Below are 25,213 nucleotides of genomic sequence, written 5' to 3'. Positions count from 1 at the left end.
AACCCGCAAGCAATGAGCATCACTCGACCTGCAAAAACGCATCGTAAAAACGCCTACAGCAACAAGCGACCCTCATAATTCCCGCGCCAAACAGCATCGACACAGACAGCCCGAGGAGAGAGCCAGCCACAAGAGTATGAAAATAAATAGAGTATGAAATCGTCAGCTTCATGCTTGATGGCGAATAAAGAGATCTGCGCTGATAAACAAATGCTCCGATTCCCAGCGCTTGGGCGCTTGGGCGCTGTCCCGCGGCCGGAAGGACTAGGCAGATAAAAATGCACCCTCCGGCCCGGCAACATATTCTACGAAATGAAACGCCATGAAACTCTGCCCAAAAAATAACAAACAAAAAAATCTAAAGCACCCTGTGTGATCCCAAAAATATAGCCATGAAAGCATGAAATTGTACCGCTGAAGCTTATCATAGGCATATCATGGCACCGAGACATTATCGCGAGCAGTAGCGAGAGAGTTTGCAGAAAAATAAAAGCTTCCTTTTGTTTGATCAGGACGGGTGGGCTCACAAACAAAAAAATGTCATCCTTTCTTAGCCGCTCTGGTGCTGGTACACTCTGCTGCTAAGTGCACGATCAGCAGGAAGCAGACCCACACACAGAACAAGCCGGGGTAGATATGAAGGCCGAGATTTGTATGAAAAAAGGGGGAAAATGGTGCGCATTCAGAAATATTTTAGCACAACCATCCCCCTTTCAACGCGGTACGACCCGTTGCGTTGCCGTCCCTTTGGTGGAAACCGCCCTACAGGCAGCTCTCCGTAATCAAACGGTCAAACAATTCCCCACAGTGGCACGTGCATCAGCACGCCCCCGGTTGAAATGTAACGCAATTTAAGAGCCGCTTCCTAATGAGCTGGAAGATGATGGATTTGCGTGCTCTTTGCTTGACCGCAAAGCGTTGAAGTTCCTGGAAGGATGGCCGCCTTTCTGGTTGGAGATGTGTGGTATTGCAATTTAAAGATAGAACCATAACGATTTGAAACCATTTCCCACTGATCACTTATCCATTTTCGGTGTGCTCGTGTCGTTTCAGCCTGTCTAGACCGAGTCTGGCCGACTTTCGCTCGGAACAGTTTTATTTTGTGTGTGCCCAGGAGCAACTACTGATTGGCTTTTTGAGCCTGTGCCAAACGCACGTGCCATTGCACGTTGATTTCCATCCCCACGATCAAAAAGAGTAGCAGTTTTTGAACGATTTACCACCTTTCCCACGCTCGACTCGAACCATCCAAAGGCGCAATAGCTTCACCTCTTAACAGTGCGGCGCAAGTTTTGCAAGAAATCAATTGTCAACGCACGGTGATGATGCCTTTGAAGCCCAAACGGGTTACAAACCTTTCAAGTCTGCGCAGCGTTGGGAAAGCGTTTTCCTTATAACCGACGTTGACGACTCGTGGAAACTTTCATTAATATAAATGATACGGGCACGACAGCAAAAAGAAAAATGCAAAAAGAGCGGATACCAAGAGCAACCGGCAAGTGGGAAAGCAAACTTTGTTGAAAGCAACAGCAACTAAAAATTGAAAGGAAATGGCATCCCCACCAGCGAGCATGCTGCAGGGCACGTGTCTCTGGCGGAAAAACGCTGCAAAAGCACCGGTAGAGCGGGCTGTTTTTCTTACGTGCGCCACTGCCCCGTTTAAAGGATCCAGCGTAGGATCGGATTGCTCAAATTTCCTGGAAAACAGCATGCGCTTGCCTTGCGTGCAACTGCACGCGGGGGTAAAACTGCACCTGACGGAAAGTTTCTGCAGAAGTGCGAGGCAAGTGCGATGTGACGACGTTGCACTGTTTGAGCATGACTCCACCTCGTCCCCTCGTCCGGTCCCCTCCCTGGGCCAAGGGAAGCCAAGGTCAATCTGAACGGTTCGGTATTGATGCTCACGGAGCAAAGAGAGTTTGTGTGTGTGTTTGCGCGTATTCACATTAAAGTGAATCTACTGCTCTAAGTGCTATAATGCTTCGTTACGCCCGGAACCGGTGCGGCACAACGGCAGGAACATAGCAGGGAGGAAGTTTACAATACCAGAATGGATGGTTCGGAAAACAACATATTGTGTGCTTCTGTCGTTGCTTTTTTCCCGTTGTGCTGCTGGTTGTTGTATCAAGACTCGACGAAAACAAGTCGGAATGGGTGAAGGCAAAGCGGTTCTGATAGTACTTTTTAAAGACGTACTTCCCCCGTCCCGATGTGTATTCACGTGCATGCGAAGCGGCGTCGTTATTATCGCTTCCAGCAATCACTGTTTACAGGTTTGGGTTTGCGAGGAGATGAGAACTTCAGATTGTAAGTGGTTTGTCCGACGCATTTTCGCTTGACCATTTCATGCTGATTGCCAATCATTAAATTAGTTCATTTGAATAGAACCAGTTAATGGCTGCTAATTAGAACACATTTACACGGAATGTGACATATCGTGTATTATCCCGGTTGGTTGGTGGCAAATTATTCGCAGAAAATCCTGTCATACGCTTGAAATGTTGCGAATTCAAGCTATGTTTTCAGGGAAAAAATATGGAGGTTTTTTGTTTGTGTTCATACCGTTTTTTGCGACGAGTTTTGATAAAATGTAAAACTTATATTTTAATAATTTTGCAAACCCTGTCAAATAGACATACGTTCAATGTTTAAAGACATTTTAGAAAACCTTTGTAATTTATGCACCAAAAACGATCGCCAATCACTGTGCCCCAAAACCCAACAAAATCACCATCGAACCACTCGCGCGAATCAGCTGCCTCACTAATTGACACTAACACTTACCTTCCTGACAAACTCACAGCAAAACAGCTCGTCGCCGAAAGGCAGCATCCATATGCAGCATACGTTGTTTACGCTTGGGACGTTGGGGTTGGGGGGTGACGAGCGTGGTACGATCATAAAAGTGTGACGCTTTGTCCCGGAGCCACTGGCATGTAACACCACACCCCACCACTACGGTACACACACTTGTTTATAAATAATGCTAACAGGGAAAGCACATCAACGCCCGCCAAACGGAATGGCGCGCCCGTCCGCTCTTCGCAAACCCACCCGTGCCCGTTTTCGGGTGGGGAGAACTGTGCACTACTGCACTGCGTTACACCAGCACACCTCACAGCACGTTACTGCCGACTGTGCATCAAGCAGTTGCCGGAATATAAATATCATTTTTACTGCACATGGCGCACACACACACACCCACACACACCCACACAAACACACGCACAGTTTTCTTTTGTTGTCACCTTGTTGCAAGGTGCGTTTTTTGTCGTTTTTCTTTTGCCCTTTTTTTGTTTTGTACCTTTACAAAGATGATAGCACTGATAAGAGAGAAAGAGGACGCATTGAAGGAGCAATAAGGTAAAGAAATCAATCGCACAAAAAGTGCATCAAAAACAATCTTGCTGCAGAAGAGAGTGCAATAACAACAGCAACAAAAAATAATCAAAATGTACACACAAACAAAGACAAAAATAAAATATGGAACACATTATAAATAGCGCGCACGTCAAGTATGTCGCCCGCGAGGAGAGAAGAATGTGATTCCCCTTGCCCTTCCCTGCGGGTTTCCCCATCGGTTCCCTGTTTCCCCCAACAGCAGAAACAACAGCAACAACGAAAAATGTTGATATAATTAAGAATGCGTTTTTAAATTCGATCGAGGTGTTTTATAAGGGTTGTAAATTTAAACCAACCATCGCGGACCCCGCCATTGCAGCGTGGTTATAAATAACCATAAATTGTAAAACTCGACGCACACACACACACACACCCACACATCCGTGACAAAGCCAAAAAGTGCATATTTCCGTTTAAAGGATGTAAGAGGGGAAAAAAAGGAAAGTGACAAAGAGGAAGAAGAAAATGATTGAAGTCGTCACGTCTTACTGGGCGCCTCCATTAAGCGGACGCGTTGCCGACATTTTGCTTCATTTAATTTCCCTGCCACAAGCGCGGGTCTAATGTTTACCGCTGTCACAATTTACAACCCTCCCTCCCAAAGCGTTGCTTCTGTATGGGCAGCGTGTTTATTTAATCAGCTCGTCAGTGTGTCAGTTCTATGGCCTGGGTACATAAATTTCTGCGCGGCCATCGACACCTTCCGCAGTGTGACAATTTTCGGCACTTTTTTGCGACCCTCACTCCAGGCAGTATAGAATATAAATAAAGCACACTAGTGTGTGGCAGCGCATCTGATCTGCTCCAACACCCCCCCGTACGGGGGCAAGAAATCGCTCAATAAAGAACCCTTCGTCATGGATCCATTTTTAAAAGAAGTACCAATTCATTCCAACCAACGCAGCGCGTTACCATGGACACGGATTCCAAGAATCGCCGCGGAGGATATGATCTGCGAAGCAGCAGCAATAGAAACATTTTCCCGCTGGCAAAAACACAACAACCAAAAAAAAAACAAAGTACACGTAGCCAAGCCGCTAAATTCATTCCACATCATCACCGAGCGCTCTGCTGGCATCAGAAAATCGCATCGCTTAAAACACACACACACAAACACACACACATAGAGTCACAGCCCCCCACGCAGAGAGTATCCCGCCGTGCAATAAAAGTTCACCAGCTCACACACTACACTTTTGCTTTCATCTTTCACCGCCCGCCAAAAACCGGACCAAGAAGAGTGGCTTTTGCTCGTTATTGTTTCAACTGGCTGCGGGGTTCGCTCGTCGATGGAGCTGCTGCTGCTGCAGTAGTAGAGTAGTAGCTGCCGGGCGGGCATGCTAAGCACGATTCACTCCACACCCACTCTCTCTCTCTCTTTCGCTACATTGTTCGCGCACACTTCGAAATCTAATCCGATGAAAGAATCAGGAAATTTATTTTTCCACAAAAACAGCAACAAAAAACAAAAAAAACATTGCCCCGAAAGCATCGTTTGTTTTAGCCGATACCCAAGTCAACCACCAACTGGAACTTCGTGCACTTGCGCTAGGTCAAGAAGCGCCGGTTCATGCTTTATGGTTGGTTCTTATTTTCCTGCTCTCCCTTTCCTTACGTGTTCGGCGGAGAAATGTTGAACACTTTATATTCTAATTTTCTACACTCACTTTAACCCTCCCGCCCCCCCCCCTCCTCAAACACACACACACACACACGGAGCACCGAAACAGAGAGGAACTTCAAAAATTTGACACCAGTGTGCAAACATGACCAACTACGGTGTGTGGTCGCAGTGAAGGAAAACGAAAACCCGGCAGCGTCTACTAGGATGTAACAAATGTCACCTTTAAGCTCATAAATTACCCACCAGCCGTTGCTACCCGTGTCGTGGCACAGCCGGAGGCCGGCCTAACACCCCTACCCCCTTTACGGCATGTCATTATGTTTTTACTTCGTCAACCCCCGATGTTTGCTTGCCACACTGGGCGCACCGATTTGGCACCGAGATTATTAAATTACATCGCTTTTCGGGTTCGCCCGTACGTCGAGTGGGCACTACTGTGGGCCAGGATATGAGTGATCTGGGGGGGTTCCCATTTGCTACCGCCCCGAACCGAACGGAGCTGCCCCATAGCAACCATCGCACGCGACTTGACATTACAGGATAATAAAACGGATACGTTCCCTAGCGGAAACCAAAACTCAGCCCACGAGAAGAACGAAAAACATGCCGTTTAACATCACTAGCAACAATAAACCCCAAACACACACACACACACACACGTTGATGAGTCGCTCGCTTCCTTACCGGCTTAGCGGAGTGTTTTTTAGCGTGTACCACAATTTACGTCAAAACCGCGAATGGTGAAGCGTTACCAAAAGGCGTTATCTCCAGCGACACCTAACTCTAACCCGAACGCACAACCGAACAACCGAACCGACCGGTACGACCAACGGATTCGGACTGACTGGCTGGTACTGGCGAGCGAATATGCGGGTCCGCACAACCCCACGGTGCGCCCGGTTTTGGGGGAGGCCACCGGCAGAAAGCAAGAAACTCGGAGCTCGTGGCGCGCGCGCGGCCCTTGCCGGATGGATGCTCTTTCGGTGCGATGCTTTCTCTGGCGTTTTCGGGTCGTGCGGGCGTCGGTAGGTTTCTTAGCGGTAGCGGCGTTCGTTACTCTCTCACTCACTCTCTCTCCGATTGATCACTCGATCCGGCTCGAAAGGACGGAGCTGCTGCTGCTGCCGGTGGTTGTTTGAAAACAAATGCCGCTCGCTTGCTTGCGGCAGAAAGATGGGAGCATTTTGTCGGTTGGTTGGTTGGTTAAGCATTAGAAGCCCATTACTTCTGTTTTGAGGGGATTGTTTTCTAGCGATTATACAGAGCGCTCCACGGTGTTGGTGAATGTAAATTTTAGCAGACGCTCCAGAACGCAACCTTTTTGCTGAAGCAAATGGCTTGAGGCGAATAGGTAGGTCGGTTTCAGGAGAACTGTTCCAGGGTACAGTGGCCTGTTGAACAGGACAGGATAGATTTGAAGCTGTGTATGTGTGTAATTTATCCTAACAATGTCTGATGAAATGATTTGTTTGTTTCAATTTTCAGTTCCAAATGTTAATTCATGATAAAATTCGTTCGGATTCTGAAACAACCGCTGCGTGGGAACAAATGGAAATGAATGGAAATGATTTCTGACGAAGTTCTGCGCGTTTCTTTCTAATGCGCTGTTCAAAAACCAGTTCAGCGAAATTCAAATAAATTTTGTAATACTCAAAAGACAAGCAAGATGCTTTGCAAGATGATTAAAACGAAATACAAACTTCAAACATCATATCAGTTTGAAGGAAGTGCAACCTGAAACATTCAAAAAGGTTATTTAAAGCATGTTTCAAACATGTTTGAAAAATGTTGCACATTTGGACTGAATAGTTTTTATTTAAAATATTTCAAAAACTCCATTCAAAATTAAAACGAAACTGTATAAGTGCATTTGCATCCTACATTTGACTTTGCATCTTCGAAACAACGTGGTACAGTTTGCCTTTTATAGTTTGCCTTGTGATTTTTTTATATATCTTCACATATTGATTGCCTTATTTTATTGTTTATAATCAAATGAAATGTACTTTATATACATTTAAAGCATTTATGCCCGTCAATAGGACGCTCACACATAATTACCTGCCAAACAGTCATTCAAAATCTGTATCGCCTTCCATCGCTCACGCACATCAAATTTCCGGAGTTCGACACCCTTGCTATTCCTTTCCACTCTCACTGTTACTCTCACTGCCACTTTCGCTCTCTCTCGCTCCCTCGCGCGAGTACGGGTTCGCGTTTCACTCTCTCACTCTCTTTCGCAGCTCACACTCACCTGTTGCTTCTTCTCGGAAACGCACCGCGCGGGTTCGCGCGCAAAAAAAAGGGCGCAAATTCCACACGCGACCCGAAGAGGTGTCGAGACACCGCGTGTCTTTAATTTGTTGTGTGTGTTTTTTGCTCTCTCTCTCCCCATTTGCACCTCTCGCCCCCTGGCTGGAGCTGTTGTTGATGTTGTTGATTAAATGCAAATAAACAGCACCGCGGGAGCGCCGCGCACTGCGGAAGAGCGGCACACGGTTGTTTCGGAAGTCGTCCCAATATCGCTACCTTTTCTGGCCTAGATCATGCTCCGCTCGGGTTTGCATCTGTGCAACCATGCTCCTCCTGCTATCGTTCCCCCACACTCCACACCACCGTCATTCTCCGGTGGAAAGGAAACGGATGGAAAAAGTCATCAGGCGTAAAACAGGGAAAATGATAAGACAGAGGGTGTGAGAGAGAGGAACAGCAGCAACACGACCGCCCTACCACCATACAACGACGCCTTCAGCCTGTGTGCCTTGTCTCCCGCGGAGGCCTTCCCCATCCCTAACTGACAGGGACATAAATTTTCGATAATCCGGATTAGAGGCACTTGCGTCGTGCACTTGATTAGTGTAAAACTTGTGCGGCGGGGCGAGCGAATGGGGCGACACGAAAGTGACCAGAATTCAGAAACCTCGGCGGATGGGTTAAGGAAAGAGAGAGAGAGAGAGAGAGAGAGAGAGAGAGAGAGAGAGAAAGAGGGAATGGAGTTTCATTCCCTGTTCCCTGGCTTTTGCATCTTTTGCTTCAGCATCGAACAAGGAAGGTGCAAGGCGGGAAATACGTGCACTTTTTAACGTTCGAGGCGGACTTTAAGTAAAATGAATGTGTCACGGGAATTGGTTGCTTGTTGCTCTTATTCCCCTTCTCAACCTTACTGTGGCTGGATAGGCTTTTGGTGCATTTTTTAATGTTTTAAAGAAGACGAAAGGTCGAACAGGAAAGCCTCGTTCAAAAGTTGTGATGCAAACAAATAATACATTTAACACTTTTATCCCATTGCCCACAGCAACATTGATTAAGTCATTTTAGACCGCAATTCTGATCTGTTTTCTTGCTATTTAAATATTGTACAATGTAAACAGATTTGCATTCGAGCATGTTATGCATTTTGCATGCATTCAATGAGATGTAAAAAAACTCTCTAATTTTCCATAAAATCACAGCTTCTGTTTATCACATACATATCATCCCATTGTGGAATAAAACATATCGTACAAACCATCCGTCCTTGAGTGCTAATTATGCGTTTCATAGCTGTGCGCTCAATCAAAACAAAATCAACAACAGGCCTGTGTTTTTTTTTCTTTTTTTGTAACTTCCAACTCCAACAATGATTAAGTTCCCAATTGTGTAAACAAAATCCGTCAACACAGCTGCGTGTTTACTAGAAGCGAGCACAACTACACCGTGTGCCATCCCTCCCTCCCAAAGTGAGCATAAATTATTCAACATGACAGCTAATCCACAATTAAGCCCCTCGGATCGGACAACAAAAAGCGGGAGAAGCGGAACCGGGTGCCATTCCATTCGTCACCTCCAAGCGCTCGCTCACTCAATGCACCGTGACACCGTGTGCGAGCCGTTGCCACGCGCCACTGCACTTTCCGCGCCACATACGCACCGGCAGCGTGACATCCGCATTGAGTGGGAACTTCACGCGAGCGCGCGCGCTCTGACACATATTATTTATTCACATTCACATCGTACGGCGTCAAATTATCTGGCTGGCTAAACAGTGACGGTCAGTTAGAAGGAAAAAGAAAGAGTTTGACCCCTTGCCAGCATCACCACGCAACACGCACGCGGGCTTCGCCTGCGTCATATTAATAGTCACTCGACATTGTTTATCCAAAACGGGCCTCCCTACCGCGGTGGAGCCCGGTTGTGCCAATTGCATGGTTCATTAATTTCTGCCACTCTTTCCTTCCTCGTTTTTTTTTCTATGTTTTTTTAAAGAGAAAAAAGGCCAAAGAAACTGAAGCGAGTGCTAAATTCCTTCCATCCTTAGGGGAACCGCCACCGTTTCGGAGCACATCTCTTAAGTCACCGGACACCACTCTTTCGTGTGCATAGGCATAGGCGTTAGCAGCAACAACACCACCACCACCACCACCACAGCCAATTATCAGCTGCACGAGCTCTGAGCGCGCGCGCGACAAATTTGGAAACCCGTCGCGTTTGTCCACCCAGGTCGAACATGCTGCTGCCAGGCTCGTTACGCCTGTTAGTGCACAGCAAACCCCCCCGACCAGCGTTTGAAGTGCATTTGGAAGCGGTCCAAATAGCAAAAAAAAAAAACAAACGGCCCCAAAAGTGGACACGAGAGGCTGGCACCGCGGGCGGCGGCTGGCGAGCGGACAGCTAAACACGCAAAACAAGTGTAACTTTAATGCACACAGCAAATTGAGCAGCATTAGTGCTACCTATTAGTGGTGCCATGCAAGTGACACGACCGGGCTGGCCAGCCAGCCAGGTGCTAACTAGTGGCAGCCAGGGAGGTTGGTGGGAAATTGAATGCAGCAAATCACACACGCGGAGAAAGAAAAACGGAAAGCGAGCAACAACACACACAAAAAAACACCACGCGCGAACCCTTTACGCCTTTGATGTGTTTATGGTGGCGTGTGGAAAGCGCAAAAGAACTGCACCCAGGAGACGCGCAGCCTTTGTAGGTATGCGTGTTGGACCGGCCCCGTTTGATGGACCCGGCCCCGTGGTGGTAGCTCTGGGAGTCAATTAATTTGTGCACTAACTGTGTATGATCATGATCATATGGCCGATCGTGTACGATTTGCTTTCATTGCAATGGGTGCGCTTGGTTAGGGAGGCCGTTTGAGGTAATTTCCGCCCAGCTTAGCACCCTCGGTAATGATAATGATGCTGCTGCTGTCTGTCCGTAATGATTATGGCGATATCCGCCCGGGATGCACTTAACAAGATCCGATCTCAGGTTCGTAAATTGAAGCGAGAAAGGAAGATCAGTATGGGATGAGATTCCTCAATGATCAAAGAATAATTGTCACATTTCTCCAATAAGCCATGATACATTACAGGGTTTTACAGGAGTTCTCATAGCTGTGGGACATTTTATTGACTCTTTCTTACAAGAAATGAACTTATTGTAATGGGAATCGGACACTCTAGCATCCTTGTTGGACAAATCCAGTAAGAATTTCCAACGAGCCTGTCCAAAACGGTTGCCATAGAGTCCAATATCCAACATATAAAGTTCACTTCTAATAAGAAAGAGTTTAGGAAGTGTCCCACAACTATGAGTACCCATGAAAAACCTTATATGTTACAACTCATCTTCAATTTTATACTAAACATGTTGTGATAATCCTTCCATGGTTAAACTCTAGTATGACTGTGCCATTGCAACACCGCATCTTCCGGCATTAAGACATTTAAAAGTCGTTTTATTTGACCCATAACCTTCATCGACGTCGAAGCATTTCCTCCTGTTCGCTCTTACATGATACTCCAGCCACGATCGCCTGATATTGGAGCAGCGTAAATTATGCACCAAAGCAAACCCATAATTAACCGTCCTACTTGTGTGACTGTGACAACATCGGAAGAGCTAAACAGCCCGCTTCGACCTACATATCTCGGCTCGGATCGATCGGATGTCACACGCAAAAACAAGCAACCCACCATCGCTCCCAAATCCTACCGACACCGATCGTTTCGGAAGGGAGTCAGCTGCATCAAATGCTGATAAAACAACCATCCATACACGCTCTCGACCCTGGATGTTCGCGCTCCGCAGACCAGAACACAAATCAGTTCGCCAGATCGTCGCACGGGCTCTACTCATGTCCGTACACGGTTGCGAACGATCGCTCGGACTCCGATGGGTGTGGGTTGCGGTGTGGGCGGAGTTCCCTCCCTTCCCGTTCACAGTGATTCGACGCCACAGTCATCCTTCCCCGGGAGCACGCAATGGAAGTGATCTCGTTTCCAGTATCGCCCGGTGATCTACAGCATCGACTATCCTCGTCGTCGTCGTCGCCGGTGGTTGCTGTTGGATTCTGTTACCATTCGAATATCGGCCGAACGATTACGCCTCCGCAGAGATGTCGGCGCAAGCGAGGGCGTTCCAAGGCAAGCTTTTCGCACGGAGATTATTAATGCTGGCTGGCTGCCGCTGCGCACCGGCGAATCTGGAGCATTTTGGGGGGTCAGGCAATATAACGAATTGTAAACAAAAAAAGGCACCGAAGAAAGAAAGGTTTCAACAACCATGCCCGTGCAATTTGCAGTTTAATGCGCTTGCACCGAAACTGCAACCGGATCCTGTGTCCTGGCATTACCCTCTCTCCCGGTGCTCATCTTTCGAAACGCCCTCGAGAAGGCTGCACCGGATCGCTTTATTCAATTGATCGGTAATTAAAATGTCGTAAAATGTTTTACGACACAGTCAAATAGCCGGCTGGTGCGCTTGTCTCGCGCGTCACACACTTTCACGTTGCCTGAGGTTCCTCCGGCACAACAGATTGTAGCCGCGCGTGTTATTCTACACGCAGAACCACGGCTGATGGCAACGATTAGCAGCCGGATTCGGTTTGCGTGCCAAAACGGCTGTCGCATCGCACCCCGGACCCGCCACAAGGATAAGCGTGCGCACCGAAAACGCCCCAATCGAAAGGTTCGTACGCTCTGTGGAGTGCAGTGCAGTCGTTAGTTTTGGGAGCCCGCAAATGAAGGCATCAGGTATCGCTCAATCGTACCAGCACCACGCCGGCTTCATCTGGGACCCCTGATGCGTGACGGGCTATTATCGTAAACTACACTACTTTATGCAAATGAGTGACAGAAATTTACCTTCTTTTTTTGTCGTTGCTGTTGCTGTTGTACCGAAAACCTTGCGTACTTAATCAATCTTCGTTGCCCTGGTGTAAGCCGCTGTGCGGTGTGCGCCGGTGGGGCGAGGGAAAATCGTCACCCGTAACGGATCGGGGTTACTTTCGTGGTGTACAGGCAGCGCCTTGTGGATGTGGACAGTGTGTTGCACATTTCGTTAGCACTTTGTGGATAGATACAACCATTGCTTTAAAACTCGCCTAAATTTATGCAATTCGCATAGCAAAAGAATCATATTTATCACTATTAACTCAACTCCTTACAATTGAACAGCAGTCAACAGCACATGCAGTACACCGTTTTAGCATTTACTGTGCGTTGCCAAACAAATCAATTGAAGAAGAAGAAAAGAAGACAACTTTACAATATAAAAGCACAAAACTGAAGAAAAAAAGCCTCAATCATAATTGAGCCAACAAACTGCGACTCAACCGTAATCACCCATTCGGCCAACCAGCACAATATCACGACCCGAAAGGAGGAGAAACCCACCGCCACGGGCATCGTCAGAAATATTATTAGTTTCTGATTGTTATATTTCGGCAAATAAAAATTTAAAAACCCCTCGCACGATCATACCCTCGCACGCTTCTCGTTTTGGAGTTGACGTTGCCGATTTCTTCCACCACAACTGATTGGATAAAAATGGAGTGTGTTGGAAGGAGGACCAAAAAAACCTTGATTGAACCATTTCATCGTGTACCGGGTGCGTAAAAAAAGGTACACGAGGAACGGTAATGTGCTTCGGGGTGAAAGTAACTGAAACCCGTGACTTGGGCACTTCGGTTGGGAATCAAACGCATCGAGCCTCCGGGCGCGGAAGGGTCATGCCGGTGTGTGAGTGAGTCGATGGGAGGGGGACGGGTTGAATTTGGATAATTAAGATACCAAAAAACCCGTCCCGCACGGCCTGCCAAGGTCGTCGTCGGGGTGCATCGCGGACGGCACCGTTCCTGCGGAACCCCGATCCTGCCGTCGCTGCGCTATATCTCGTAACTTCGAAGGATTTGTGGCAGTTTTTCACGGCTTGCGACAAGATTACTATCACTTAATCAGCCGACGGCTGAAGATCAGGTTATGCGACGACTGACCAGTTGACTGAGAGTGCGGTTTTGTGAAATAGAGCGGGGAAAAATACTTTCCTCTACCGAGTTCAATGGCGTCTTCAGCACAAAGCAGCCTTTGAAATAAACTGGTTCGAGAAAGGTAGTGCCTAATTTAAAACGAAAATAACAGAAAACACATACTTGCAGCACGCTGATTAAGGGTGGTTTAAACTGCTCATTTCACTTGGATTCGTACACAGGTTTTTGGCCACAAAGGTTGGGGGGCCACCTTCCTTATCTAAAGCATGTGACGGAAAAATGCAACGCATAATTTAAACTAAATGTCTGACTGTCTACTCCCTCTTGGCAAGTAAATTTCGGGCCCAATGAAGTTGACACACATTTCTCAAAGGCCGGCTCAAAACCCCGTTTGGCAATAAATTTGGGAAAATGGGAAACTCTCGTCCACGACTGCGGCCGCCACCCAATAAGCGATACTTTCGTTCCCTTTTTTGCAACCAAACCAGCTTTGAATTAACTTCACAACATACACACACGATTTATTTCCATACAACTATCGCGCAGAACGCAGAACAGACACTGGGTGCCAAAAACATGCCCATAAATGGTTCCATTGTATGCAAATTGAAATTTATTGTACAAACCGCGGCGATACACGATGCATCTTCCCGACGGGCTTTCCCAGCCCGTTTAAAACACGGCTGCAATTCGAACGGGCGCAGGGGCACCGAATTCTCGGTAGCGAAAGGCCACACCAGCCCAAACAGGAAGCCTCTTTCGCGGCTTCACGAATATTAAAGATGCCATCTGTCCGTGAGTGGCAAAACGAAAAAAGATCGCACCAATCGTTTCGCCAGAATTTGCCTGCCTGCCTGCAAAAGTGTGAGAAATGTAGTTGATCGTGGTGGCGCTTCAACTGCAGCTCGCGCACCGGATGTGTGCGCAAGTGCAAAATCAACGATCGACAAATTTAATTTCGCGCTTCAAAAGACGACCTGACAAAAGCGGGCAGCGTAACGAATCGAAACGAAGCGCGAAAGAAAATACATTCCTCGGAAAGTATACTGGAAGCATAAAACCGACCCCGAACCGTCCGCACACGCACATTCCATCCTCTCTCTCTCTCTGTCTTTTACAGGCTGAGGTGTCATTATCAGCGAATTGGTCGTAAAGTTAACTGAACCTGTCTGTACTCGGTACGCATTAAATTAAACACCTTTGATGAAGGCATTCCGTTCCAGTTTGCTGTTTTATGATTATCATTTTGTTTTCTCGCATGCATATTATTACTGATTTGGGGACCGTCTCTGTGGGTTTTTGGTACCCGATGTGTTTGTATCCTGAAACTTAAAAAAAAACGCTTCCAACCGGCTGGAGGATCGTGTGAGGATCGTTGATCATGCTTTTCCAATTAGGGATCTGGGGTAGGGAGTGTTGAAAGATATTAATTTCTTTGCTGTTCCTTTTTTATGGGGGGGGAATCATTTGCGCGTGTTTTCATGCCGTTGTTGCCTTTCGACCACACGGCAGAGATTTGGGTGCACCTCCTGCAGGATTCCGTTCCGTTCCGAAGCCAAATCAACTGCACACAGCCGTTTGTACGGCGACAGACAGCGAACCCGCAGCGGCAGCACACTGATTGGGGTGGGTTTGCCAGTGGGTTTGCTTACTTTATGGTGCTGTAAAGTTTGCTCTGACATTAAACACACTGTTCTGGGCAAGATAAAGTGGTTCGCGTGGACCCCGGGTTTTGTCGCACACCGAGTGTTTTTTTTTCTTTTGGGAGAAAGGTGGCCGTTGGATGCTAACTTGTGTGTACACTCAATTTTGTTAATGAGCCATACCGCAACTTTATCTGACGCATAATCATGGCAGTGGGACTGATCTACAAAGTGCTTTAATTATTTTAATTAAGGGTGGGAAATGCTGCATATTATGGATGCAAGTGTATTTTGTTGTTGTTGCTGTTGTTGTTGTTTTCTGATAAGATTAAGATGAGTGAAAATTAAAGAAGGATCGTAAATAAGATTGGAAACGAATGAACTTACATTGATACGATCATTAAGCATAGTTTCGTTGAAGTGTGTTCCTTCTTAGAACACAGATAGATTGTGGATGATTCAACCAGTTCAGTTTTTACATATCGAACCATTCAATGATTCATTCACATTACTTCTTAACAAGAGAAGCAATTATATTTCATAGTTGTGATCATCTATAGCCCACACTCATAGAAACACATTGCAATGTATCTTTTTCAACTCTAATTTAATGTATAAAGAACTCACATTATCTATCAATTAGTGAAACAACTCAATCCTAATCTCCTTCATTAGATCGTATCTCCAAAGTTGAATGAAAATCTATATTTACCACGAAATTAGTGTTTATACTAACCGACAAAAAGCGGCTTTGTCCCTCTAAATTCCACACCAAAGCGTGCAATTAATAAACCTAAATATTAAGCGTTTATTGGAAGTTTATTTGGCGCCCGACGTTTATCGTCTGTTTACATGATAATCGGCACATGCAGGATGTGGAGTTTTACGAGTGGTTGTCAAGCAAAAGAGTAAACAAACATCATTACGACAGCCCGCACTAAGCAACTGACTTCCCACAGTGATTTTTACCGATCTTTCGTATCTAGTTCTCCCGGCGAATGAAGTGTCCAACATGGTGGCGCAGACCATCAATTTGCCACTTGCCACATTGCCGGACGATGTTTTACACGATTGTGAATGAGGTTGTTTTGTTAAATGCTTATAAATAATTTTTCGTCCCGATGCTTACTCCCGGGGGTGTTGGAGTGTTTTACAATCGCCAGCAGCGTACCCAAGCATTGCGGCCAAAACAATATATCCCGAAAGAATAGCACCGTAGGGTTAAAGAAAAGCCGATTCTAGCGAAAGTGAACCATTTTTGATGGGTTTGTTATTTATAGCTACTTTTTCACACGCCCATCTCACTGCACACCTGCTGCCACCATTTCTCGCCGGAAGACACGCATGTTTGACCCGGATAGCTGGTTTGGTTAGTCTGACTTACTGTGGGTGCATCAGTACCTTTTCAGTTAGACAGGTGTGTTGATGCTGATTAAAGTGCGTATATTGTAAGCATCTTTTTAAAGTGATGAGTCAAACGAAGATCTTCAACAGCTCAACGAAGAGCGAGGGGTTTAGATGATGTTTAACAGTACTTAGAATTGCTTTATGCCTTGCACGAATGGCTTACGCAACTGAAGCAATCTCACTGCTCATACACCGTCCATAAAAACGTTATGATGTGTATGCCAGGCGGTTCACTGACCGCCCGCCAAAATGCATTTATATCCGCGCGAACTTTAACATAAACACTAAACTCACACGTCTAACGTTTCAAGACACCAGCAGCAAGCAAAAGAGCAGCCTAAAGGAATGGGAGCATGAAAAGACGTACTTAAATCATTCTCAGGAATAAAACAAACAAACGCTTGCACACGTCAGAAGGGCTCACTACAAAATCCGACAATCCGGATTTCAGACAATGACATCATTCTTTGCGCGCAGCTAAAATAAAAGCGAACAATTTATGGATCTTTAAAATCTCGGAGGTTGAATTTCGGGTAATCTCACAACGATTAAACACACCATTCAAAGGGGCACACGAAGGCAAACCGTGGCGATCCTTCTTCTCGCCCGCAGAGCTCGGCGATCCACACACCACTTGATTTCGATGATAAATGATCGCAGATAGTTGTACGAGAATGGAGGAAAGGTACAGCAGCAGGTGTTTGCTAGGGTTTTCTTGAAGATGATTAATTTCTTCACCACCGTTCATATACTTCGTTGGGCGAGAGCGTGGCGACGGTGTTTGTATGTGCTTTGTGATATTTGCTACGGAAATACTTTCTTTGCTTTTTCTCGACAACTATCCACACTATTCGCAGCACGACACACGCATTGCTTCAATACATTCTTGGTAAACATAGTTTTCATGTCTTTTTTTATTATTATTTGGTTCATTACGAAGACGATCTTGTTGTTGCTTCACACGATCACATTTGGCGCATTCGGCCGACATAGGTTTTCGCATTTGGGTATATTATTGATAAATGTATATGTAGTTTATGCATTATCATCCACATTGCCTTGCCTGTCTCGTATTGAAATCTTTCAAAGCCAAAGAAAACATCCGATTTCATCGCTATTATATTGGTTCCTATTGTATGCCACCTTTTCTCAGCACATTCTTTTCGTCTAATAGTTTCGAGCTCCACTGTTTATCGTCTTTTTTTTTTTTTTTTGTTTTGCTTTGCGGACTTTGCGCGATTCGTTAAACTGTTGTTCAAGCCATTTTTCGTTTACGAGTTTGAGAATATTATTATGCGAATAACTAGGGTTTGTTTCGTTTTCGATTACTACGTGTCAATAGAGGTTGGAATGGGCGTGCCTTTGCACCACTACACCGGGGATGATCTGCAGTCTAGTATTGATTATTTGGCTGAAATCAAATGCTGAATGGATGCTAAATTCAAATATAATCTGCTACTCCAACAGCTTATTCGAATGGAATGACATTCATACTCTAACAGAGGGGTTACAATGTTACAACTGAGACACGCGCTAGATTTTTGTTTTTGCCATTCAAACCACGAGAAAGAACGGAGCCATACATTTCGATGTTGTTAGCGTCATTTGCAGCGAAAATACACACAGATAATAACATCCTTTTAGGATAACTTAACATATAAAACGTCATGCAAATAATAACGAGCAAGCCCTATCTTGGAATGCAATTTCAATTTAGAATGCGATGAATACTTGTTTAAGGAAATCTGGTTTTCTTACTAAAATAGCAACTTCGGTCACAGTTTTGGTTTTGCAATTTGACAAACAGTGACTTGAGTGATTTTCTCTCACCTCACGATGTCACAAGTACAATACTGTTTCTTTACAATACAGTGCAAAAATTGTCATTAACTGCAGTTTGAGAGCAAATCATTAACACGGCAATAAGACAAAAAATGCAAATTAAGCCCTGGAGATCTGTAAAATAATGCGGACCTTTAGCAAAAGCATGAGCGCACATAAAATTAATGTTTAACAATACAACAAAACATACAAAAAAACCACACACACTCACACATACAAAACGTACACACAAGAGCAAACAAAAGATAATCACATGATGTAAAAACGGTCTCCTTACGATTCGATTAACCGGGAGAGCGGTGGTCCGTAAGGCTTACCGTTTCGTTTTTCGTAAATGTTAATATATCGCAGCAGTGCAGTACTGTCCTACAAGAGTAATGAGTTTCGTGCCAGTTTTAGTCTCAGTTCCTACTAGGCATCATTGGGAAGTTGAGAAATAGGAGAACGATTAGCACACCTTCCCGCACGAAACGCAGCTTACAAGCAAATATAGTTACCCCCAAACTGTACCTCTCGTACCACTGAGACACACCCGCGGAATCGAGGGATTCGGTCGCCCTTTCCGTTTTGCTTCATCAAGTTGCCAGTTTGTGCGAGCACGCAATCGGGTGTACACGTTCCGGTTCGCAGCATCTAGCGATAGAACTTCACCTCCGCCTCGACGCAGTCTTTCATGAGTTCGTCCAGCTCGTGGCTAGCTTCGCCCGAGTGTTCGCTCAGGAAGCGGTTCACCTCATCCACGCAGGTGGCTTCCAGCGAGCTAAGCAAGCTGCCGACCAGCTCCCACTTCCGGTTGCTGTGCAGCCGATGTAGCAACGTCTGGGCTTCGCCCTCCGGCACCCGGGTAAGGGGCGAAATCTTTGCCCCGGCAGTAAAGATGAACGGTTTAAAGACTGACTCACTCACCTGCGGCGTAGCCGTGAACCAGTGGCAAGCGAGCTCGCCCTCACCACTCAAGACGGACACATGGCTCGGGCCGGTCGGTGGATCCGTTCCGACCGCTCGCAGACATTCAAACATATGCTTCAACCCGAACGCACCCTCCACGCCCGGCTCATTGGCCGGCCAGGAACGCGCGGCGTCCGTTGCCGGGCTGCCCCCAAATGCCTCACTAAAGCTAAACTCACCAGCACCGTCCCACGCACCGGCCGCCTGCGCCTTCGATGCCAGATCGTCCGTGCTACGATCGAAGCTGGCGCCGATGGTGAAACCCGTCGCCGCTAGCGCTACGCTACTTTCTTGGATCTGCTTTGCCGCCCAGAACTGGCCTGCTACGTTTAGCAACCAAACGGCTGCCGGGTCACACACTACAAAGGCTGCCTTCAGTGCGTTACGGTCTTCCGGTGCGTGTTGCTCGACGAGCGCCACCAGTTTATCGACGGCGTCGGGCGCACTCTCGCCCCGCTCCAGTCCCAATCGAACCAGATCCAACGCAGACACTTTGCCATCTCCACCTGCTCCCTGCTCGCTGTACGACAGCCCGATCGTGACTGCCTTCTCGTTGGATCCGCTCTCCGCACCCCAGCTGCCGGCCGGTTTGTTCAGAATGACCCCGAAGCTGGCGGCTCCGGCAATCTCGCAACCGCTGGGCAACGTGATCGGCTCGCTTCCGTCCGCGGTGGGTAGGTAGACGACCTCGGTAACCTGCTCAGGCGATCCCGTTCCGTTGCGCCCGTAGATGATCTGCTTCCGGTTCGATTCCGTGCACGGCGGAAGCACGACGAACGTTTCACCACCGTTGCCAGACATTTTGCAGTCTCTGCGGCTCTGCTGCGGCTGCCTGTCCCGTCGGCCTGCGTGTGCTCGTGTGTGTGCCGATACCGTTCGCTGTCTCGCTCAGACTACTGCACCGCCGCAGTGCGCTTTCGAAGTCGCTCTCTTTCTCACTCCTGCCAACAAATCAATAAAGGGGTGAAAGTTTTTTTTTCACTCATCGCAAATACGCGATTCGCATGGAAGGATTTTCGCACGAGTGGAGCAGTTTTCCACACCCTGACGCTTTCCTTCAGGACAGGGCATGAGAAAAATGATTGGAAAGAAATGAAAATGTTACTTGCCTGAAACAATGCAAGAGCTCTCCGTGAAGGGTGGTGTTTTCACTCCTACGGGATGTTGACTGCTGTAAAGCACACCGGTTGATTTACGATTAAATTAGACCGTAGCAATAGATTGATGAGGACACCAAAAAACGAATATTAAATCTTGGATCTGGCCGCAGCAGACGAGAAGTTTCTGGTTGTTTTGCGAGACACAGACACGCTCAATCGCAGACACCGGGACAAATCAGCAATTTTCACTCGCAGATGATTTCTTTTTCTCGGAAAAGCGACTGACAGCATCCCGAACTGTCACAGCTCACACAGAGAGCACGTGCGGCCATTTTATACGCTATTTTTGGAAGGTTGCTTTGTGTGAAACTGATATTTTGATAATTGTATAAACGCTTGAGATTATTATAATGAGTGTAATTACAACCAATTAATAACGCGATGCATTAGTCTAATGATAAGCAGCAGGAGATCAGTGCACTTTGCAATAATCAATTGAAGCAGCCCTGAACGAACTGTTACACAGTGGTCGCCTTTCATCATTCATTCGAATACTTTACCGAAAATTACACTCTGTTTTATGTATTAAATTGGCTTCGTAAAAACAAGATCGAATATAAACAGAATGCTGAAGGATTAATTAACATTTAAACGATTATTTCAAGCAAAAGATCAAGCGAGATAGGCAGCTGTTGTCTGCTGGGTTGCGAACAGCTGTCAGCGTGACAGCAAACAGGAAAACAGGCGACAGTGTGCGTGAGTAACAACAGCAACACAAACAACAACACCAGCAGATAGTGAAAAAAACAACACGCACCATTTGATAAACCAGTTCACGTTGGGCACCACATTATGTGAGCCGTTTTCGCATTTTTTTTCCCACCACACCGTACCTCAGGCGCATTAGATCGTCCGCCAAAGCAGCGCCCGAATATCCGGTGAACTATTCGCGTGTCAGTCAGCTCATCGTTCCGGCAGGTTGCAGGCAGGTTTTCGCCATTTCGCGCTTGTACAGCTTCCCGTGGAAGGGTTTCTACCTGTGCAAATAAATACGCAGTTGCTCGCTGTGGTTCGGCTGGAGGTCCGCTAGGAGGCGCAAGGTGCGTGCGAAACGATGACGATCAATAACATATTGTGGTTTCGCCATGGGCTACGATTGCACGATAATCCGAGCCTGCTGGAAGCGCTCAAAAGCGACTGCGTTAACCAGTCCAGCGAGGCGGTGAAGCTGTTCCCGATCTTCATATTCGATGGCGAAAGTGCTGGTAAGTGAAAGGTCCCCCGCACGTGCCGCCATGGCCCTCGGGCTACCTTGACGTTATTGATTTGGCTTCCAATGACACGGGTTCACGCGTTTCGTTTTCGAACCAGGCACGCGCATCGTCGGCTACAATCGGATGAAGTTCCTGCTGGAATCGTTGGCCGACCTTGACCGACAGTTCCGTGATCTTGGCGGACAGCTGCTGGTGTTCCGGGGCGACAGCGTCACCGTGCTGCGCCGTCTGTTCGAGGAGCTGAACATCAAGAAGCTGTGCTACGAGCAGGACTGCGAACCGATCTGGAAGGAGCGCGACGATGCGGTGGCCAAGCTCTGCCGAACGATGGACGTGCGCTGCGTGGAGAACGTGTCGCACACGCTGTGGAACCCGATCGAGGTGATACAGACGAATGGTGACATCCCACCACTCACGTATCAGATGTTTCTGGTAAGAATGCACCCGGCCAGCAAGGTACACTCTTTTCAGGGCGCAGGCTCATTCGTTCCATCTGTTTGACTTTGCCAGCATACGGTGAACATCATCGGGGATCCACCGCGCCCGGTCGGCGCACCGAACTTCGAGTACGTGGAGTTTGGGCGCGTTCCGGCCCTGCTCGCCTCCGAGCTGAAGCTCTGCCAGCAGATGCCAGCGCCGGACGATTTTGGCATCCACTACGACGGCAACGCTAGAATTGCCTTCCAGAAGTGGATCGGTGGTGAGACGCGTGCCCTTGAGGCGCTCGGCGCTCGCCTAAAGCAGGAGGAGGAAGCGTTCCGCGAGGGCTACTATCTGCCGACGCAGGCGAAGCCGGAAATTCTCGGCCCTGCCACGTCCATGAGTGCGGCCCTGCGATTCGGCTGCCTGTCCGTGCGCATGTTCTACTGGTGCGTGCACGATCTGTTCGCCAAGGTGCAGTCGAACAGCCAGTTCAAGTATCCGGGCGGACACCACATCACCGGGCAGCTGATTTGGCGCGAGTACTTCTACACGATGTCGGTACAGAACCCGCACTACGGCGAGATGGAGCGCAATCCGATCTGCCTGAACATTCCATGGTACAAGCCGGAGGACGACTCGCTTACCCGCTGGAAGGAGGGCCGGACGGGCTTCCCAATGATTGATGCGGCGATGAGACAGCTTTTGGCGGAAGGTTGGCTGCACCACATATTGCGCAACATAACCGCGACGTAAGTGAATAGGGGTAGGGGGTCAGGAGGAAAGGAAGGATGAATGCAACGCAATCAGAGTAACGTCTATCGGCGGGTTGTGGCGTTTCGGTCCAAATGGTTTCGTCCCTGTTGGGATCTTATCATACTCTGGACATCTTGGTAGTGGGCGAAGCAATAGGGACGGGGAGCTTCGGTGGATGGAACCATATAACAGTGCTAAAAGCTGTGCACTGGCCCGATTATTAACAACTGTGCGATAAGGAAGCGTCCACCACGCTATCCCGAAGTGGGCGATCGTTTAGCACAAAAAATGGAACTTCATTCTGCGATAGGATCGCCTGATTGTCGTAAAAGAAGAAACATTAAAAAAGCATCTTCTTCGATCGCAGCTTAGGATTATTCAAATTAATCGCAGCACGTGCGGGGAAAAAAAGAAAAAGAATCAAATTGGACAGAATCATTCTTGCTTCCTCCTTTTTTTTGCTATGCTAACGAGCCAGTTTGCGAGAATGTCATCCGCGATCATCGCGATGCAATCGATTGCGTATTCATTTATGCATATCTTTTGCTTTGGATGCTCTTGCCAATGGTTCGAGAAGAAATGGTACAGCAAAGATCGGAAGCGTAAACAGAACGTAGATCGAATTGATTGTTCACCGTGTGACGCGCATCTGTCGATCGCACTGCTCTCGTTCGTTTGCCGGAATGTTCAAAAGTGTGTGGAACAAGAATAGAAAATGCAGCAAGTGGTGGCCCCTTTTTGCTTCGGCAGATAGCTTCCTCCCGCCACTGAAATTTTAATAAACATAACATGTTCTCTCTCTCTTTCACCTCCGTCGATGACGACGGCGACACAGCTTCCTGACGCGCGGTGGACTGTGGCTCAGCTGGGAGGAGGGATTGCAACACTTCCTCAAGTATCTGCTGGACGCAGACTGGTCCGTGTGTGCCGGCAACTGGATGTGGGTGTCTTCGTCCGCGTTCGAGCGGCTGCTCGACTCTTCCAAGTGCACCTGCCCGATCGCGCTTGCCCGCCGGCTCGACCCCAAGGGTGACTACGTGAAGCGCTACCTGCCAGAACTGGCCAACTATCCGGCACAGTTTGTGTAAGTATAGGAATGGACGTTCGCAAATGTGTGTGTGTGTGCTAATGGCGTTCCTTTTTCTTTCGTTTTAAGGCACGAACCGTGGAAAGCTTCCCGTGAGCAGCAGATCGAGTTCGGATGCGTGATCGGCGAAAAGTATCCGGCACCGATGGTCGACCTGGCGATCGTTTCGAAGCGAAACGCGCACACCATGGCCTCGCTCAGGGAGAAGCTGGTCGATGGTGGTTCCACACCGCCCCATTGCCGTCCGTCAGACATTGAAGAAATTCGCCAGTTCTTCTGGCTGGCGGATGATGCCGCTACGGAGGCATAAGACCCCGGAGAGGTGCTCCCGCGAGGACTGCCTGCCTCCGTAGCGCAAACCTATAATACAGGGACGTGCACTGAGTAACAACCGCTGCTGTGCGCGATAGACGGAACAGAAACAAGCCTAAAGTTAACGCGAGCCTTGTAGGTAGGAACCGGATTGAAGAAGCCAACTAAGGGAAGGGGAAAGTTTTTAAACCATGATCACGAAACGGTGTGCTTTCGTCTGTTATTCATATGAAGATGTTTATCGATCGGTGAAAGTGGGATATTTTTCTTACAACATAGCAACATACGTGTGGTGTAGAGTTTGTTTTAATTCCATGCAACGCAAAAAAGCAAACAGGATGATGCTCTCCATTGTCGCATCCTGGCTGTTCTCCAAGAGCTCCGTTTTTGCGTAAATGCATCCATGTTTTAGATTTAAGAAGATTGTTTATGTATGTGTGCGTAAGCGTGTGTGTGTGTATGTGTAAATATGCGATACATTTTGCATAAGCCGGACAACTAACGCTCCGGGTCCGGAGTTGAAAGCAGTGTCCCATTCGAGGCCAGAAGCCAACGACGATGCCGCCGTTCGTAGCAATGCAGCGGAGGCGGAACTGTTCTCAATTAAAAATGTATACCAAATGTATAATCGTGAAAAAAAACAATAAAGCAGATGCATTGTTAATGTAATGTAATGTACGGGGAGTGAGAGAGTTTTTGGATGAGAATGGTTTTGTGAAGAAAACTAAAAAGTGCCAAAAGGCGCCCAACTTATGAACGTATTCGGGTTTTGGGATTTTTTTTCTGGAATATTTTAGTGTTGTTTTCATTCAATAGTTCGTTATTTTTAAATATTTTACACACATACTGAACAAGAACATCAGTGTTTCGTCATTAATATAGTTTTTTTTTTGCTTTGAATTTCTCTCGATCTAATAACTACGTTTTGCTGACTTTCCCATTCGATTATTTCCGTTCGTTCGTTTTATCTTCTGTTCTGATGCATTTGATTCTAGAAGTTAACAACATGAGCTATGATACTCACTGTACTACCATTTTCAATAAATATTTTGCTGAGTTTCATTTGCTTACTCTCTCTGTCGCTTCCTCTTGAACTCTCGTTTTTTTTCGTTCAATGTATGTAATTCGGCAAATTTACCTTTCGATACGATCACTTTA

The 25,213-nt window shown here is 47.1% G+C and overlaps 3 protein-coding genes across 5 annotated transcripts in view; 1 reads left to right on the top strand and 2 right to left on the bottom strand.

Moving 5' to 3' along the window:
- Positions 1-5,954, bottom strand: part of LOC120907222 (cardioacceleratory peptide receptor-like) — a 49,710-nt gene extending 43,756 nt beyond the window's left edge. The window contains exons 1-2 of one of the 3 annotated variants that reach the window (XM_040319052.1): positions 5,711-5,954; positions 2,785-3,323 (exon numbers count right to left, since the gene is read on the bottom strand). The gene's annotated coding sequence lies outside the window, so the exon portion shown is untranslated. The remainder of the gene's footprint in view (positions 1-2,784; positions 3,324-5,710) is intronic. The other 2 variants (XM_040319053.1, XM_040319054.1) reach the window with 2 other exon arrangements.
- An 11,245-nt stretch (positions 5,955-17,199) lies between these two features.
- LOC120895451 (secernin-1) lies at positions 17,200-20,044 on the bottom strand. The gene has a single exon (XM_040298813.1). It carries the CDS (start codon positions 19,905-19,907, stop codon positions 18,792-18,794), a length of 1,116 nt encoding a protein of 371 aa, XP_040154747.1. The 5' UTR covers positions 19,908-20,044; the 3' UTR covers positions 17,200-18,791.
- A 914-nt stretch (positions 20,045-20,958) lies between these two features.
- Positions 20,959-24,729, top strand: LOC120899932 (cryptochrome-1). The gene is made up of 5 exons (XM_040306303.1): positions 20,959-21,471; positions 21,578-21,912; positions 21,991-22,652; positions 23,492-23,740; positions 23,813-24,729. The coding sequence occupies exons 1-5, from the start codon at positions 21,321-21,323 to the stop codon at positions 24,051-24,053; spliced, it is 1,638 nt and encodes a 545-aa protein (XP_040162237.1). The 5' UTR covers positions 20,959-21,320; the 3' UTR covers positions 24,054-24,729.
- Positions 24,730-25,213: the final 484 nt, after the last annotated feature.

The sequence above is a fragment of the Anopheles arabiensis genome, chromosome 2, assembly GCF_016920715.1.
Source record: "Anopheles arabiensis isolate DONGOLA chromosome 2, AaraD3, whole genome shotgun sequence".
Taxonomy (NCBI): domain Eukaryota; kingdom Metazoa; phylum Arthropoda; class Insecta; order Diptera; family Culicidae; genus Anopheles; species Anopheles arabiensis.
This window is presented reverse-complemented; position numbering and strand designations above follow the sequence as displayed.